The sequence below is a fragment of the Mastigoproctus giganteus genome, chromosome 10 (assembly GCF_048544385.1).
Source record: "Mastigoproctus giganteus isolate SK-2022 chromosome 10, ASM4854438v1, whole genome shotgun sequence".
Taxonomy (NCBI): domain Eukaryota; kingdom Metazoa; phylum Arthropoda; class Arachnida; order Uropygi; family Thelyphonidae; genus Mastigoproctus; species Mastigoproctus giganteus.
In genome coordinates, this window is record NC_143584.1 from 115391610 (window position 1) to 115411957 (window position 20348).

At 36.0% G+C, this 20348-nt stretch overlaps 1 protein-coding gene across 4 annotated transcripts in view; it reads left to right on the forward strand.

The window, feature by feature from the left end:
* LOC150079240 (OTU domain-containing protein 3-like) overlaps positions 1-20348 on the forward strand; it is a 154332-nt gene that overhangs the window by 123812 nt on the left and 10172 nt on the right. Inside the window, exon 9 of one of the 4 annotated variants that reach the window (XM_090382743.1) lies at positions 9409-9487. In XM_090382743.1, coding sequence (XP_090238869.1) covers positions 9409-9487 — 79 coding nt within the window. Of the gene's footprint in view, positions 1-9408; positions 9714-20348 lie in introns of those variants that run through there. The other 3 variants (XM_090382742.1, XM_090382744.1, XM_090382745.1) reach the window with 3 other exon arrangements.

Consider the following 20348-nt stretch of genomic DNA (forward strand, 5'->3'; position numbering starts at 1 on the left):
ATAATACATAGCCAGATCTGAATGAACAGAATATTAGCAAAGCGGCATCATTTTAAGTTATATCTCATATTGTGAATACCTTCACAACGAGTTGCCATGATATTGCACTACTTCGAATAAGTAACATTAGTCTTCTCCTCAGGTGAAGCGTTACTTATTTGTAGTAGTGCAATATCATGGCAACTCGTTGTGAAGGTATTCACAATATGAGATATAACTTAAAACAATGCCGCTTTGCTAATATTCTGTTCATTCAGATTTGGCTATGTATTATTGATGCTTTCGCACTATACTTATTATCATATGAGTAATTTAAATCCTATTTCTTCTGTGGGCCCCAACAAGGCCCCTACCTAATCGAAGTGAAAATAATGAAAACACCTCGGTAAAAAGAGCCAAAATTGGGAAACACCACCACCAGTGACACCACTCTTCCTCATTCTCCATTCCACCGGAGAGCAGTCGATCGGAAAGATGCCACCCTTCTCTATCCAGAAAGGATTAGAAGGGTTGGTAGGATCACAAAATGGTTCTGGTGACCTTTTGGTCAAAACTTCTAGCACAAAACAAGCAGAAAAAATCCTGAAATCTACATCCATAGGGGAAATGCCCATCACCGTAACCCCCACAAAACTCTGAATTCTTCACAAGGTGTCATATCAGAGTGTGACCTTCATGAATCAGAAGAAGAGATCTGCTCTGAACTGAAAGACAAAGGAGTGACAGCTGTCAAGAGAATATCAATGTAAAAGGATGGGAATTTTGTCCCTACCTGAGCTCTCACCCTAACATTGAACACCCCATGACCTCCAAGTTCCACAAAGTCAGGCTACTTAAACTGCCCAGTGAGAATTTACATTCTAAACCCACTGAGGTGTTTCAGATGTCAAAAATAAGGCCACTCACAAATAGCTTGCCATGGTAACCCTGCCTGTGCTCAATGTGGTGCGAAAGACCACGAGAGTAAGGAATGTTCAGCTTCCAAACCGATCTGGGTAAATTGCCAAGGAGAGCACCCTGCCTACTCTAGAGCATGCCACCGGTGGAAGGATGAAAAAGAAATTCAAAAACTAAAAAAGAGCTGAATATCTCCTATCCAGAGGTCAGAAAATGCATCCAACTAATAAGTAGCGGGAAGCCTTCATATGTCCAGAAGGTTTCTGCACTTTGTAGAAACCTTCTGGATATATGAATTCTATCCATATGTTTTCTGCATTGGTACACAAACTGAGTTGACTATACCACCAAAAGAAATTCACTCCAATGCATGCTATTTATTGCATTCAGAAAAGCTCACCCAAAAAACACAGTGGTAAAGAAAAGCTAAAAAGATTAGAGCCACCCATAATACTAGAAATAATGGATGTAGAGGATAAGGAGGTACCGGACAAATCAGTCTTGGAACTCTTTGCGTAGGAGAAAATGGCAAAGGAGAAAATGGACACGGGTCAGCATCCATACTTCCCCAAAATAAGATAAATCCAAGACTGACAAAAGTAAGCCCTCAGCACCTTGGATGCCGCCTGATGGCAGAAAAATGGCTAAGTTCCTACAATGGAATTGTCATGGATTCTGGCGAAATACTGATGACATCAAGGCCCCTCCTGCAAAAGCACGAGCCAGTTTACTTTTGCTTGCAGGAGACTTACCTAAAGGCCCCACCATGCATAACATTGCAATTTTTCATTAGCATAGAATTGTGGATGGTCCTGCTCATGGAGGAGTGGCTATCCTTGTGGGCAACCAGACCCCAGTTCAGCCTTTGCTACTTACAACTAGCATAGAGGCTGTTGCAATTTGTCTTATAGTGAGATTTTTATTAACCATCTGCTCTATTTATTTGCCACCTGGGACTGATATCTCTCAGAAAGACCTTGATGATCTTGTAATGCAGTTGCCTCCCACTTTCTTGCTTCTCAGGGATTTTAATGGACATAGCACCCTGTAGGATAGTTCTAGCTTCAATGGAAGGGGTTGAATTATAGAGCATATACTCAATGGCAATGATCTTTCCATTCTAAATATAGGAACAAACACCTTCTTCCACATGCCTACCCGTATGGTTTCTGCATTGACCTTTCTATCTGCTCCCCTTCTCTTCTCCCTTCTCTCACTTGAGAAGTAGAGGAGAACCCATATGGAAGTGATCACTTCCCTGTGATAATCTGCTTACACATTGGGAGATCATGTCTTCATGGTCTCCCAATGGAAATTCGATCAGGCTGATTAGAGTGCCTTTCAGCACCTGGGAAATTTTGACATCTCTGCAGTCAGTCAGGAGCCTATCAATGATGCAGTCATGTACACAACAGAAAGTATTGTCCATGCAGCTGCAACTACAATTCCAAAAACGTCTACCCAGTTTCTGCCTTTTCCCAAACCATGGTGGAATCCAGAATGCACAGCAGCAAAAAAGGCTCAAAATAAAGCTTTGGGGATGTTTCGACAATATCCTACCACACCAACCTCTTAGCCTTTAAACGTGCACAAGCCAAAGCATGTACATCTGCCATCAGAGTCAAAAGTAATTGTGGATCAGTTTCACATCATCTATTACCCAGACGATCAGCACTAAGGTGATCTAGGAAAAAAAATCTGGAAAAATGAAGGGAAAATACACAGCACACCCCTCATCGGTCCTGGAATGTAATGGATGTACTATTGCCAACTCTACTATAACAACTCTAGTGCAAAGGCCACTGCTGTTGGATCAGACGACATCCATTATGAAATGATCAAACACCTTTTGCCAAAATCCATGGACCTTCTGCTCTTTCTGTTCAACAGAATCTTACTTGAAGAGCAATTTCCAGATACATGGCAGAAGGAAACTATTCTTGCCTTTGCAAAGCCAGGAAAGGATCCTAAATCTCCAAAAAACTATCATTCTATTGCTCTGACTAGCTGTCTGTACAAAATATTGGAGAGAATGGTCAATGCTCATGTCGTATGTTACTTAGAATTGAATGACCTCTCCCACTTTCAATGTGGCTTTCGAAGAAACAGGTCCACTTTGGACCACTTAATTAGCCTGGAAACATCTATCTGAGATGCTTTCCTAAAAAGAGAGCACTTGGTGTCCATCTTATTTCGCATGGAGAAGCGTACAACGCAACTTGGAGATTTGGTATTTTAAAGGACCTTTATAACCTCAGTCTAAGAGGTCAGGTCACCTTCCCATTTTTATTAAAAAAAATTTTATCCCGCCATTATTTCTAACTTCGAGTAGGATCCACCCTTTCCCAGCTCTTTTGCCAAGAGGAGAAGGTACCACAAAGATCTGTCTTAAGTGTCATGCTTTTTGTCATTAAAATAAACTCCATTACTGAACAACTTCCTCCGACTATAAGCAGTGCACTCTGTCGATGACTATAGCATATTTTCTCAATCATGCAATATGAGGGTTATTGAGAGACAACTGCAACAAGCCATTGACTGTCTTAGCTCTTGGGCCACGGCCAGTGGTTTCAGGTTCTCACCAGAAAAGACCATTTGCATTCATGTTGCAAATGTAACCTCCACCCCGAGCCTTAAATTACAAATTGAAAGCACCATTCCAGTAGTAGCAGAGACGAAATTCTTGGGAGACTCATTTTTGACAAAAAGCTTTTTGTCCAACACATTTGTCAGCTGCACACAAAGTGCACAACATTCTCTGCTCTCTCTCTCTCTCTCTCTCTCTCTCGGGGCAGACAGATGCACTCTATTCTCTCTGTACCATGCACTAGTATGCTCAAAATTGGATTATGGGTCTCAGGTATATGCATCGGCCAGAAATAGCCCTGCAAGCTGAAATTCTGCCAGATCACCCACCCCACGTGGACATCTGTTTTTGAGCCACGTTAGGAAAATCTTTATACCACACATCGGGTTACCAATTGTCCATTCTGCATTCATGTTCAAGAGCTACTCAATGAGCTTAACATCACTATAAACAAAGTTGCTCAATCACCAAAGCAGCCTCTTCCACCCTGGCATGCTTAAGTACCAGTATGTGACTTCTCGCTCAAGCGTGCGACGAAGTCTAATACCCCGCCTTCTGTCTACCTTCAGCTCTATTGACAACACCATGCAGAACATTGACCTCTTGCCAGTTTAAACAAACTACTCGAAGTCAGAATCGTGTGTGATCTGCTGCTATTTTTCCAGCTAATACTCTATCAGAGCAAATACATCTTGACTGCCCCATATATATATACTGCAGAGTTGCATGCTATAGAGTTAGCTCAAGATCACATAAGAAATCACCAATTCCGACGGTGTGTTATATATGCTGATTCAATGAGTGCGCTACAGGCTTTATCAGCAATGACATACACTAATCATTCAACCCTATCCCGAATTCAGCAGATGATATACTCTCTATGCAGGTGGATTCAATATCTGCTTCTGCTGGGTTCCCAGTCATATCAGGATTAGAGGAAATGATTTGGCTGATACTGCAGCCAAATTGGCAGCCCTGACGAATAAACTTGACCTGTTAGTCCCCTATACAAACTACAGGCAAGTAACATGCAGTAAATTACATTCTCGGTGGCAAGATTCATGGCATTATCAGGTTACAAACAAGCTGTGTCAGATTAAGTCTGTGATCCATCTTTGGCAGTCTAATCTACACAGGGATCATGAAGAAGTTGTTCTTGCTTGGATCTACATAGGACACAGTCATCTGACACATTCCTTTTTTCTGAGAGGCCAATGACCCTCCTATGTGTGAGCAATGTGACACCGTTTTATCCGTTCAACATATTTTATCTGGCTGTCCCAGTTTTGGATATGCTCATTTTACCCATCTGACTGACTGCACTTTTACCCATCTGACTGAGCCATATACACTCAGTCAGATTTTAATTGACAATGACAGTGTTTTTGAATTTCGAATTTTATCTTTTTCATGGCACATTATAACCTTGTTGTTTTTGTTCCACAAAAATCAAATCAAATCTAGTAATCAGACACAGCAAGACTAAAAGGCAGCCTTCTTTGCCTTGCAGTTGGACTTCTTAGTAGATCTCCAGTTCATCTCTGATAACCTGTTGTCGCCTGATACTCTGAGATTTTCAGAATGCTGCATAATCATCGGCTTTAATTTAAAGTTACTAGAAGCATCAGCACCAAGCAACAAGTTTATCTTTCATGAGCTTATGTCCTAGTAAAACCTTATGTATGTTCTCTGCATTGAATGCTTTGTGTTGGAAAATGGCTTCCTCTTCCATTGACTCACAAAACAGCCTTAAATTTGTTAAAACTGTAGCTATGCAGCTTCACTATGGCTAGCTAAACTTTTAACATTAGATCCTGTTTTAAAATTCTGAAACCATCCTTTACTAGCTCTAAAACTAGTTCAGCTCTAAAGTCTTTCTAGTCCTTACTCTTTAATATTTATTAATGTTACTAATGGTCAAACACCACACCTTAATCTTAGATTTTTTAGAAGCAGTTAATACGTCTGTAATCTAAATTTTTATAAAGCTCATCCATTGAACAGATTTCATTTCACCATTTCAGAAATAGTAAATGCCTTGTAGCAAATACCTTGTACCTCTTATTAGTCTTTTTTTAGCCAAAGTGGGTTCTTCCCATTTTTTATCACCTCCATCTTTGAACTACAGTTGTGGGGAGTGAAACCCTGTATTGTGGAACAGTTCACTCTTTTCAGCAGTACATAAATTTTGCCTATAACTGATGAATATTAATATTAAAAAAAAGAAAAGGATAGATAGTAAAACTAACAGCAATATATAGTTATTCAAACAATGAAATAAAATAAAAATTCACTATTGTGATGACAAAAGAATAACTCAATATTGAAAATAGTGACTTTTTACACATCATTTTGTAGAGGTAACCCTCATATAACACGGTAGTTAGGTTCTTATAAAATCTCTTGTAGTATGAAACTGTGTTATATGGGACCAAGAACCAGTACAAAAAAGGGGTTAAGTTCCAAAAGCTAACAAAAATACCAATTTTTTTTATAACTATCAGAAACTTAATTTTTATTAAAAATAGTACTAACTGAACAAACGTCTTACAAACTGTGATACATGTCAGATAATGTATGTTCATTTCATTTTCTTCCTCTTTATCGCTGCTAAGCACAACCAAACAAAAATCAGTAATCTAGCTTTATTTGTTTGCTTTTGCTTGATAGATCTTTGTAAATTTCATGATATGGAGCCAAACATGTTTGAAGTTCCCTTTTGAACTTTGTGCTCCTTTCAGTCGAAGGATCTGCATTAAAAAATAAGATTCTAATTGCTCGGCTAAGTTTATGCCTTCCCATATGCTTTTCAGTGTAAAATTTGGAACTTCAGAATTTTCATCTGCGCTATCATTCTCTGAATTGATTTGCTTTACCTCTGATGCCATTTCCACCAAATCCACTTTGCCAGCCTCTTTTTCTACCAGTAATTCTTGAACATCTTCAGTAGTCATATCATCAAAACTTTCCCCCTCCTACTGATTTAGCAAGTTCTACTATCGCACCAATTCCATTTTCTGCTGATTCGACCATATTTCCTGAATGAACTGGCTCTGGCCATACATTTAATGTTGACAGTTTTTTACTTCTTTGAATGATAAAGCTATGATTCCAATACATCCACAATTGAAAAATGTTTCCATGCCTCCATCACTTCAATAAATCGGAACCAATTTTTTCCAAAATCCACTGTAACAATTTTCTGATGTAATGAGTTTTAAAGGTAGATATTAATGCCTTGATCTAATAGCTGAATTAAAGCAGTTGTATTAAGTGGTAGGAATATTACTTCAACATTTGGATGACTTAAATCTTCTGGATGGCCTGGCACATTATCCAATAGTAATAAAACTTTGAAATCTCGATTTTCCACTTTTAAATAGTTTTCCACAGCTGCCACAAAACAATTTAGAAACCATTCTTTAAATAAATCGGCAGTTACCCAAATTTTTTTATTTGTTTTCCAATACATTTTTAATCGCTCAAACCAACCTTTACTGCAACAAACTCTGGGTTTAAGTGACTGTAAATTTTTAATGCCTTTTGTTTAATTACATTGTCATCTAATGGGATATGCTGTTTTCAATCCAAATACTAAGTGCTTTTTCCATTTTCTGAATTAGTATCTGCTCGGGACCAAGCTATCATATTTGCAGAAATGAAAGGTCCTGCAGCAACAGCAGTCATAATTTTCTGTCCTTTTCTCTTTATGATCACTTTATTTAAATTTAAACTTTTTCCTGTTTTTTAAGACGATCCAAAATTTTTATCTTTGCTTTTGAGCGCACCGCTCATTTAGGGCTGAAATTTAATTCACAGCAAAGAAATTATTTCAATACAGTTCTTAAGAACAAAGTTTAGTATAATACATACCCAGAAAAATTTATAAACTATCAAATAAAAACCAAAATAACCTTACAAAAACTTTAAAGGTCACAAACTGCACTCTTCCATGTCATGATTTTTTATGATCTCAAACAAGCACAAGTTCAATAGTGCAGAACCTAACACGGGAATTTCCAAATAATTTTTTTTGCATAACGACTAGCAAGTCAACAGTGGGGATTCACAAAAAAAGGAATGGAAATGTTGAAAACTTAACATAATAGTAGGATTTTCCCTGCACAAAAGCTGAAAAATACCATGTTATGCGAGGATTGTCACGATTTATCAATCTTGTTAGAGTGAATCCATGTTGTAGAAGTACCATGTTATACCAGGGTTGCCTGTATATGCATATACAGGGTGTCTCAAAAATATTGGTACAAACGTTTAGGGGAATGTGAATCGCATGGGAACCCATAACCGGAAACGTCACGGGAAAGTAGTAGCAGAGGCACAAGAAGCAGAAATGACACAAGACAGTAATTAGTGACAAACATTTATTTGACATAATATTAACAATGGAGTATGAGATGGATGCATTTCATGATGTTACAACAGATGCTCGAAGGTTCCACCATGAGACGCGATGCATGCGTGACAGCAACGCAGCATGGATTGGCGGACACGGTCGAACACACCTGGAGTTTCTTTGACAGTAGCAGCAGCACAGATGAGTCTCGCCACGAGATCCATTTCCATCTCCACAGATGATTTGTACACAATAGATTTGAGGGCCTCCACAGAAAGAAATCAAGGCTCGATAAATCAGGTGAGCGTGGGGGGCCAGGCAACAGGTCCATCACGGCCAATCCATCGACGCCCAAAACGCCTATTCAAATGGTCACGAACACACCTTCCATAATGGGCAGGCACCCCGTCATGTTGAAACCAAATGTTGCATCTCACATTTGCTGGAACATCGTCAAGTAACCCTGATAGAACTTATTCAAGAAAGATCTGATATTTAGCAGAGTTCATGCGGATGGTAACAGGTATGGGCCGACTAAGCAGTCGCCGACCATACCTGCCCACACATTTATTGCAAAGCAGTTTTGTGCCGCATAGGGGCACACACCGTGTGGGTTGTCGTGAGCCCACACATGAGCATTGTGCTGATTGAATAAGCCTTCCCGAGTGAAATAAGCCTCATCTGTGAACAAAACATAGGCTGGAAAATTCAAGTCTTGAACACTTTCTTGGAGAAACCACTGTGCTAAAGCCACACGTGCAGGATGATCTTGGGGGAGCAGTAACTGAACCCTTTGGAGATGAAAGGGGGTGTAAGGAATCGTTATGCCAGACACACTGTACACTGCAATGAGACACTCCTAAGGCAGAGGCAACGGCATGTGTGCCCGTAGTAGGATTATTCTGGACGGCATTCAACATACTTTCTGCCATGGCAGGAGTTCGCATCGAAAGTGGTCTGCCCGCACTACTCTTGTTACCTCTAAATGACCCATAATCGCACAAATTTTGATGCACACGCGCAAACAAATGGTAGTCTGGTACATGTCTGTCTGGGAAGCGTTCTCCATAAATTAGTTCAGCGACTCGTCCATTGCTCTCTGCTAATCCATACACTAGGTGCATGTCTGCCAGCTCACAGTTCATATATCGATGCATGCTCTTCGTGCGGCAACTACTGCTTGAATGAGTAAACCAGAAATCTTCCCTCTCGCGAACTGATAAACAGCGCCGTGTACTGACTTACGGTGCCGTTTCCGGTTATGGGGTCCTGTGCGATTCACATTCCTTTAGATGTTACCTACCTCCCCTAAACGTTTGTACCAATATTTTTGAGACACCCTGTATATTGTCTTGCTCTGTGTAAATTTTTTTTTTTTTTTTTTGGCTGATGCTGTATAATATTGCTTTCTTGTGTCATGTGCCTTTGCTAATGTTTTGGTCATTTTTGTGATTGTAATAATAGCTTTTATAGAAATAGTTAATTTTTATTCAGCAGAAAGAATCATTGTTGTTGGCTTTGCTAGTAGGTATTGTAGTATTTAAATAATAAAATTAAATTCGCATTTCAGATACTCAGCAATAAGCAAAAGAAGGAGCAGAAGCAGCATGAATTAAAGAAAAACATTGAAGAAAGAAAGAAACAAAAAAGTAAAGGGGACACTACAGATAATGAGAATAGTTCAGAAACCATTCTTGTAAAAGATCTAAATTTTTTGAATATATAAAATGTTAAAGTTATGACTTTTGAAAACAGCTGTGGAAAGAGCTTAGAACTTTGTACAGTATAATTATCACAGCTGTCTTTGTATATAGAAAAAGGCATTGTTGTAGAAAAGAGGTCAGAGATAACATGCATCATCATGGATTGCTAATAATAAGGTTATCCAGACTGCTGTATGGAAAAGTCTATCTCTGGTTAATTATGACAATATTTAAAATTTGTTGCTAGATATATATATACACAAATATATTTATCTATACACTAAGAGTATTTTGTTTAAAAAAATAAATGACACGGTGTCCTTGCATTACTAAGCTTTTAATTTATTTTGTTTTATTTGTGTAGCTATTTTTCACAATCAGGAAATCTATTATGTATACTGGATATATGATAGGAGTAGGATAGGAATAGTAGGAAAATATCCATCATTTAAAATGTCAACGTGCCAAGTTTTGTTTAGAAAACATGCAGTTTGAAGTTTCTTCCAAATTCTTTGTTCTTGCGTGCCAGAAGCAGTAGAATTGCAAAACTAGAAATAACTATTATCTTAAATATAACAGTGCAGTTATTCAAGCTAAAATCCTTCCCCTTTCCCCAAAAAAGATAGATAAGGGTGTGTGTGTGCGTGCGTGCGTGAGCAAGCAAGTGCAGCACACACACACACACTCTCTCTCACTCTTAATATTCACACTAATATCATTACAAATTAAGAATTTTGTACTTCTGTAATGGACTTCTTTTTATTTTGAGGTTTTGTCATGTTTAAATTATTCCATGTGATTACTGAACCAGTTCAAATTTAGATTCACCCAGTTATCACAAGTTTCATATTTCACTATACATTATTACATTTAGTGTGGCAGTAAAGGTTACTCTAGATGTAATTCAAATTTTATAAATTCCTTTTTTGTATGGAACAGGACATTATATAATATTCTAAATGCACAGGTAAAGTAAAATAGTCTCTTGAACACTACCAGTGTCTTCTGGTTGAGTGAAATTTTTAACTTATTTGTGAGAATTTATTTTCTTAATTTATATGTATTTTTAGTGAAGCTTAATAAAACAGTGCAACTTGAAGCCTAATCATGGTTTGGTATACATGAAAAAGAAAAAGAACATTGTCTCTAGACTAGTAAAATAACTATATCCATCAGATTGCTGGTAAAAATATTTTTTGTTGGTATGATGGACCTGGAAAAATATTTTTGATTTTTTCAAATAAAACTATTATAACAATGATAAGCTTGACACAGCTTTTTGAAGAATATATTTAAAATGTACTTTTTTATTGTTATTATTATGTAACCAATTTTTATTTATATTGTCAAAAAATTAATGTCCTTGCAATTGCAAAAACATTATTGTAAGGCTAAATCAAAAATATTTTTAAAATTCTTATTATATGCTGCCATTCTTACTGGTAGTATATCAGTAAGAATAAAAATCTACTTTCAGCCTGATTCACATACGCTCTAAGCATGTGTGATTCTAAATTATATCTAGAGGAAATTTTATCCTCTGTGCCTATTAATTACAAGTGTCGCTTATTATTGTTAAAGCACTGTTTTTTAATAGCCAGCTTAAAATTTAGTCATTAACTTATTTAATCACTACATACATACAGATGGGTTATAAGAGCCTACTGTATTTTGTTATATCCATAGGCCAGTACAGAGAATGCTAAATAGCAAAATTGAAATGTAGCTGATAAAATTAACTCATCTGCTTAATCCAAAACATTGCTTTTATTCGTCTTGTGGTTTTATCTAATTAATTAAATGAATGATTTTACTTAATTTTTATATTTCCCATCTTGTGGTAGCACTACTTAAAATTATAATACAATACATTACTCTGTCACTCAAAGTACTTGGCCATTGAAAACATGAATTAGATAAGGTTTTTTTTTTTTTTTTTGAGATACATTAATGTGTTTTGTAATATTTTGTTGTAGCTTACTAGCATAAGATATGGTTGAGCAATATGATCAGTAAGCAAAAGATCTTTTTCTTTTCACTGCAGATCTAAAGCAGTAACAAAGTTAGATTTTTTTGAACCTAATTGCTTTCATTTGTGATGTAACTGATTATTGGAACTTCTTTTTGTAATTTCGATAGCCTAAAGACTTTATTTATTATTGAGTTTTATTTGAGTATATGACATTCTCTGGCAAAATTCTTATGACTTAAGTTTGTAAGTACATAATGGTGGAGGGGGGTAGACAAGTTATTTTTATATTGCATGTGGGTGTTGTTAAATGCTAAATACGAGTCAGTGCCCTTTAGTAAGTTGCTGAAATGGCTTATGAGAGAAATGCAAGTACAGGTAACCCTCACATAACATGGTAGTTTGGTTCCTACAAAATCTCGTGTAATGCAAAACCGTGTTATACGGGACTAAGAACTAATACGAAAAGGGGGGTTCCAAAAGCTAACAAAAATACGCCATTTTTTTTTTAACTATTGAAAATTTAATTTTTATAGTAGTAATAACTTAAAATTTTAACTTTATTTTTATAATAGTAGTAACTTAAATAGTAATAACTGAACAAACGTCTTACCTTACAAACTGTGATACTTATATGTGAGGTAATGTACGTTCATTTAATTTTCTTCCTTTTCATCTCTGCTAAGCACAATCTCTTCTGCAGCATCTAGATTTTGTGTACCTTCTGCTCTCTTTAAAAGTCACGAACTGCACTCTGAAGTCAATTATTTTTTATGGTCTCAGACAAGCACAAGTTCAATAGCACAGAACCTAATAACCCAGGAATCTCCAAACAAAATATGGTGGACCCCCGCTTTAAATGATACATGAAAATCTGAAGAATATTTTCCAGTTAGCAAAGTAAAAATAAATTTACGCTTATGTACGTAGCTTAATTAATATGTACATACTAATTGATATTTCTGTTCACTGACTTTTTTTTTTTTTTTTTTTTGTTATAAAATTTAAAACAGTCAAAATGATAAGAAATTAATAACAAAGAACACGGCACGCACAAGTTGCAACAAACACGATACGTAATGAGTTTCAGAAAATTTATTTATGTAGTTTATATGATTGAATATTTCATGGAAGGGGAAACAGATTTTGTAGGAAATCCCCATAATAATGTGAAAACCCACAGAATTCCAGCTATCAGTACTATAGCAAATGCAAGATCGAGTTTACTACCCATTTATAATTGATTACACTAACAGAAGAAACCAATAAACTGGAAACTGCAAATTGTTTTATGGTAGTGACCTCCAGAAATGTGCTTTAGAAAAATATCACGAAGGTGATAACATCTAGCGAGTCAACAGCGGGGATTAACAAAAAGGAATGGAAACATTGACAATTACATCTAACATAATACAGGAACTCCCCGACTTACGTAATACTGAACTTATGGAAATTCAACTTTATGTAAGATTTTGCATCCCGTAGAGAAAAATGGAGGTACAGTAATACCCCGACTTACGCTACTCGGAGTTACGCGGTTCTTGATTTTTTCGTTTGGCAACGCTGCCGCCCATTATCTTCAAGGTCATTTTTCATATGTTATCGATATACGGTGCGACGGCGGAGAATGAGAGCGAAAGATGAACAAAATTCAACTTTGCTGCTTTTATGTTTTTTATATCAGTGAAGGGAAAACACATTTCACCATAATAACGTAAAAACCAACACAATTCCAGCTATCGGTATAATCGCAAATGCAATTAGATCGAGTTTACTACCAGTTTATAACAGATTTCACTAGCAGAAACGCAACTGGATTTTTATTGTTTTATGGTAGTAACCCCTAGAAATGTGAGGTGTTAATAGTGTATCTCTGCCTTTATGGTGTTGTTTATTCAGTTGCTACATGCGCGCAGCTTTGTTTATGCGTATCAAGCGTGCCTCCTCGTTTTGTAATTGTGCTTTATTCCCTAAAAATTAGTAAAATACTTAAAAGGTGTGAAAAGGAAGCGTTCTGGCTAAGATACTGCAGATTCAGAGGGAAAAAGAAAAGCAATTATCGATAAACAGAGGCGGACTGGATCAAAAATTCTTACCCGGGAAAATTTATAGTGGCCTCATACTATGGTTTATGGCCAAAATCACACCGGCCACCGGGATTTCCCCGGCAAGGCTTATGGCCAGTCCGCCTCTGTCGATAGAGAAAAAATATGAAATTGTGAAACGCTTTGAGCGAAATGAAAAACCATGTGATATTGCACGTGCTACAGGCCTAAATGAAGCAACGGCGAAAAGCACATGACAATTGCAAACTTGACAGGTTGAAAATTGAAAAGGGCTCAATTGTAAAGGGCTTAAAAATTTTAGAAAACATAGACTCCAACGAAGAACGCGTTATAGCTACAAAGCAAGGAATAAAAAAATTATTAGCTTGCTACGACGAAATTCTGCGTGAAAAAAAGAAGGCGCTGTGTCGTCAGACGAATTTGTTAGATTTTATGAAGCCATCGACATAAATAACTTTTTTACGTAAGTCATTTGTTTTTTTAATACATATTTTGTATTAATATGTATAAAGAACTGCAATTTTATTAATATTTTTCTTCTAAACTAGTGTTTTTGTTAGTCCTTGGTCCCAATGAAGCAAAATTTATATGTATTTATATGCAAAGTTGTACCCCGACTTACGCGAATTCGACTTACGCGATTTTCGTCGGACCCACCTATCGCGTAACTTCGGGGTATTACTGTATCGTAATGTGAACCCAATGTTATTTTTATTTTATTATTATTATATTTTTTTATTTGTTCCAAGTCCTTGGAAGTTGAAAATTTCACTATATTACTAAGCTGTTTATCTCTCTAAAAGGTCATTTATAATGGAAATTGCATTACCCTTTCATCATTATCATATGTTCCCATTATAAGAATCAATTTTGAATGCCTTTGTAATATTTTTCAAAAGCACGTTTCTGGAGGTCATGACCATAAAACAAAAACAGTTTGCACTTTCTGGTTTATTGGGCTTTTCTGTTAGTGCATCTAATTATAAATGGGTAATAAACTGGATCTTATTGCATTTGCGATAATGCCGATAACTGCAATTATGTGGGTTTTACGCTATTATGGTGAAATGTGTTCCCCTTCACTGAAATTTTCAATCATATAAAAAACAAATTTTCAGAAACTTCTCTTCATTCCTATATACGTATTACAATGATGAAGGGAAGCGACCAATGAAAAGGCAATTGGTGGTAGTGCCGGGAAACAAAACAAATTGATTTAGAAATTAAGATCGAAAATGATTAAGAAGTATGAAGCAGGACAAAGTTTGTCATCTATTACAAGGGAATTAGGTGGTCTCACTGCTTCAACAGTGAATACTATTTTAAAGGACAGTGCATGTGTAAAAGAACGTGTCAAAGGATCAACGCACTTAAGATCAACAGTGATCACAAAACAGCATTCAGGTGCCATATTGAAGATGGAACAACTGTTAATAATATTGATGGAAAATCAGATTCAGAAGCAAATGCCCCTGAGTCTAATGACCATTCAAGCAAAAGCAACAAGTATTTATAAAGATATTAATGATAAGTACAACGAACCCCAACCCAAGTTCATGGCAAGCAACAGGTGGTTTAATAGGTTCAAGCATCGCACTGGTTTCCACAATGTTAAATTATGTGGTGAAGTCGCCAGTGCCAATTCTGCAGCTGCAGAGAAATTTTTTGATGTGTTGGAAAAAAAATTATTGCAGGCAGCTATTCAACGCATCAAATTTCTAACATTGACAAGACTGCTCTGTATTGGAAAAATATGCTAGATCGAACATACATTGCCAAAGAGGAAAATACAATGCCAGGTTTTAAGGCATCAAAAGATAGGGCCACACTCTTGCTTGGGGCTAATGCAGCGGGAGATTACAGATTAAAACCACTGCTTGTGTACCATTCTGGAAATCCTCATGCATTTGGGGCCATCAATAAAGCCACCCTACCCCGTCGATTTCCGATCGAACCAGAGAGCATGGATAACAAGATCTTTGAGGCTTGGTTTAAATGCTGCTTCATTCCCGATGTTGAAAAATATTGTAAATACAACAACGTTCCTTTCAAGATTTAGCTTCTATTAGATAATGCTCCTGGACGTTGAGAGTCATATTTCTACCGCCAAACACAATTTCACTCATCCAACCTATGGATGAGGTGTTATTTTGAATTTAAAAGCTTACTATTTATGCACATTTGCTCAGCATTGTCTGCAGTAGACGAGAAAAATTTTACATTTTTTAAGAGACTTTTGAAAATCTTACAATATTTACCATGCCATCTTAAACATTAATGAGGGCGGAAATTACTAAAAGTTGTTTAAATGGCGCATGGAAGAAAATATGCCCACGGCACGTGAAAGGCTTCGAAGGATTTGAAAAAGATGAATCATATGATGAGGTTACGGGTAAGACTGTAAAAATTGCAGAGCTACTTCAGTTGGAGGTTGATGCCAAAGACATGGAGGAAGAAGAGAAGGAATTATCTAATGAAGAACTTATTGACTTGCAGGCAGCAATAGTGAAAGAAGAAAATGCTGACCAAGCTCCAGATGAACCAAATGAGGAGCCAAGATGCTTCATCACTAGAGAGATGGCAATAGCATTTCATGTAATTTCATCGGCAATGGCGAGGTTTAAGAAGATGGATCCTGACAGCAAACGATTCTTAAAAGTTTACAGAGGGGTGAATGGTATGCTTGCTACAAAGAAATCTACGATGAAAAGAAAAAAGCCACCGTCCAGTCATCCATTAATACGTTTTTTTTTTTTTTTTTTGGTAGTTGTTGGCGCGTCGGCTTCTGTGGCCATAATGCACCTCCCAAGGTTTTTTTTTTGCAGTACTTTGATCCAAGCCCGAGGCGGGATTCAAACCCGCAACCTTTGGGTTGCCAGGCAGGCACTTTACCCACCCAGCTAGCCCAGTCGGCATATTCTTTTGTAAGGTTGAGCAGCCGACCCTTCTAAATCTCAACAGCCCTCAACCTCTGCAGCGACCTACTTATCAGCTGAAGATGTTGGTTCTGGCAACGATGCTCGAGAGTTAAAGCTTAGTGACATTATGCCTGTCTCCTCTCTTTTTTTTTGTAATTTTATAATTTTGAATTTTTTTTAACTTGCACGCTTTTGTAATTTTTCCTGCGCATGAGATAAAAAAATTGAATAAGTACAATAAATTTTATTTACATGTTCATCATACATTTGTTTTTTGATTCAATCAATTCAGTGAGTGCTGCACAAGCATGGGGGAAATTTCGACATGTAGCGTTTCGCAGAATGCAGCCCTTTTGTCAGGAAGTTCCTGTAGCAGGGTTTCCCCAGCACAAAAGCTGAAAAATACTGCTATGTGAGATTTCCGGCAATTCTCCATGTTAGAGTGAAACCTCGTAGAAGCACCATGTTGTGCAAGGATTGCCACATTTTATCAATCATGTGTTAGAGTGAAACTGTTGTAGAATTACCGTGTTATATGAGGGGGTTGTCTGTATTAGAATTAAACCTTAAATCTGATCATGTATGCTTTCTGTTTTTCAGTAAACAGATGTTGAGTAGGATGTATTTTATCATTTTATAAGATGATCCAAACCATTCCATCATTATATACTATAAAATATAATCCTGCAGTATTAATAGAAAAAATTTAAAACTTACTTTTTATTATTATTATGGCTTATTGCGCTGATCCTTGTTGCACACATTACCAACATAATATATTAGAATGGATATTTGTCAAACTGCATTTCAGATGAATTCCTAACTTTAGTAGCTTAATTCAGCTACTCAGTTTTTTGAAGGTTCTGAAATAATTATACTTCAAAAAACTTCAGGAATAGTTTGCTACTAGTTTTAAACTTCTGATTAAAAATAAATAAAAAAACATTAAAAGTGAACATTACAGTTCACTCAAAAGTAATCCCATCTGTTAATATTTCATTGGTGTAACATCACACAGTTTCAATTACAAATTAAAGTACTTTGTGCAAGTTCAGGTCCTAATTAATTTATTTTATTTTGTAGCATCACATCTTGATTGATTCCACCTTGTATACCATATTCAAATTGAATTCACATAATCAAAATGTTGGATTTGCGTCATTAATTATTAATTGGCAACTATACACCATCTGAGACCGTTTGTGGCTTTATAGGCGTAAGTAAATTATTTTGGCCTTTTAAATAACTCTAGTACATTCGGATTCTCAGAAGAAAGGCCTGGATAATGCCTTTCCTCTGAGAGATACACCATCTGAGATAGTTTGTGGCTTTATAGGTGTAAGTATTTTGCCTTTTAAATAACTCTAGTACATTTGGACTCTGAGGCCTGGATAATGCCTTTCCTCTGTCATGGATAGAGTTCTAACTCAGTTCTGACTAAGGTTACTCAAATATATAAACTTTCACAAGATATTTCTGAAAGCTCACTGAACTGTTTTTTTAATATAATATTTAAACACCATTTTGCGGAGGTTATCCTGATCAAATCTCTTGAAATAAAAGAACTTCACTTTTATAGGGTTTATTATTAATATAGTCTAACGATCATATGTTTTGCAGGTACTTTCTACTCTCGTGCCGCATGCCTTCAGGATGACTTGAACAGGCTTCAAGAATGGTCAGAAAAGTGGTAACTAAGTTTTAATGCAGCAAAATGTAAGTTCTTACATTTGGGGAAGAGCAACCCAAAAATAACTTATCCACTTTGATGGGGTCAAACTTAAAACAGTAGAGGAAGAAAGGGATTTGGGAGTTCCAATATGAGCAGATGTGAAGTTTTCTGAGCAGTGAAAACAGATGGCCAGGAACATAGTCTTATCAGTGATTTATTGAACAGTATCCTTTAGAGCAGGGATGACCAACTGAATCTGTGATGCGATCTACTTTATTTCTTCAAAATGTGCTGCGATCTACCATCTCATGAAATTCATTGCGCATGGTTAAAAAAGTTAATCAACACATATTGAAAAATGTTGTTTATAAATTTTAAAATTAAATACAATTCAGAATTCTTATTTTAAATTCACACATATTTAAATTTTTCATTTATGTGAAGTTTGTGTCTTAATGTCATCTGCCAAACTTTCAAAATCAGGGATATACTGTGATAAGGCCAACCGTAAAGAACCTTCTGTATGAAAAGCCAGATTCACATAGATATGTGGAACCAAAAAAAAAGTTCACTGCATTTTTTTGCATTTGAATACTTTTCTCGGCAAGCGTATTTCCAAAGGTCTTTTTCTGATTATCTGGCTTTTAGGAAGATATCGTTTCGCAATCTAATAATTTCATTTTCAAGTAATATTTTCTCCATGTAAAAAATCTATATGATTTTTTTCTGCAATTTGTTTCGTATCTAAATCGACATTAAATGAATAAGAAATATATTGAACAATGTAGCTGCTCATAATGATCTTGCATATTTGCAAAATGATCGAATTTTTTTTTCTTTGAGATCCTTAGCCATTGCCAGAAATTGATATTTATATGCAGAAATACTACTAATCATGTGACTACATTTTTATTTTTTCCTTGTAATTCCAAATTCAGATCACTTAATTTACTGGTAAAATCTGCCAAAAAAGCCCGATCACACAACCACTCCGTATTTTCGAAATTTGCTGAATTTCATTCAGCAAATTTCGAAATCTTTGTAGAAACTTACTCCGACTCAGCCACCTCACATTTGTGTGTAATATCAAATCTGGTTCATTTTCATTGAGTTGCATTTTGAAAAGTCTCCTTTGAAGAGATTGTCCTCCGATGGAATTCACGATTTTGAAAGCTATGTCCATAACACTTTTAGTATTTAATCTTTTTCTGGCTAACACTTGTTGGTGGATGATACAGTGGTAACTCAAAAAATCTGAGAATTCATCATCTTGGCACAATGCGATGAATCTGATAAGATGCCCCATCACTGCTTTAACTCCATCTGTCGTTATTGATACGAGCTTAAATGGTGGTAATTTATTTATTTTTTTTTTTTTCAATAAAATTTTTGAATGTGTTAAATATATCAAAACCTCTAGTTCTTTCTTTTAATGAAACCACACCCAGCAGTTCTTCTCTAGTGGCAGAATCATCGAAAACCATATGAAGAAAAATGAGCAATTGAGCTGTATCACTGACATCTGTGGATTCATCCAGTTGTAAAGAAAAGGACACACAATTAGCAATATGAACACGCAATTGTTCGCTCACATTTTAACTAATTTTTTGATGCTTCGCATCGCAGTATTTTGAGATAATTGCAGACCTTGAAGAGCACTTTTAATTTCATTTTTTTGCTTAACATTTTCGAAAAGAGAATCTGTTATTCCTAAAAATGCATCTTTGATGAATTAACCATCAGAAAATGGTGTGCATTTTTTTTGCAAGAAGATGACTCACTTTAAATGATGCTACAGTTACTGCTTCAGATTGTAAATTAGGTGTCATGAAGAAATTTTGTTGTGCGAATCTGAATTTAAGTTCTTTTAATTTATTTTTTTCTTCGGTCACTGTTAGGCTGAAAATCTGATTGGTATTTACCAATCAGATTTTCAATTGGTATTTACCATGGAGTGTTGAAGTGCCTTTTTCTAAATTTGCTAATTTGGATATAGCCACGGAAGCATTGCAAATGAAACAATAACATTTTTCTTTTATCATTATAAAAAAAGTATTCTAGTTCCCACTCGATGAAAATGATACGTTTTACTTTTTTTCATAGTATTCGTTTTAAATCAAAGGTTATTAAATTAAAATATTAGTACTGCCCAGTTATTAATATTAAGTAAGCTAAATAAGAA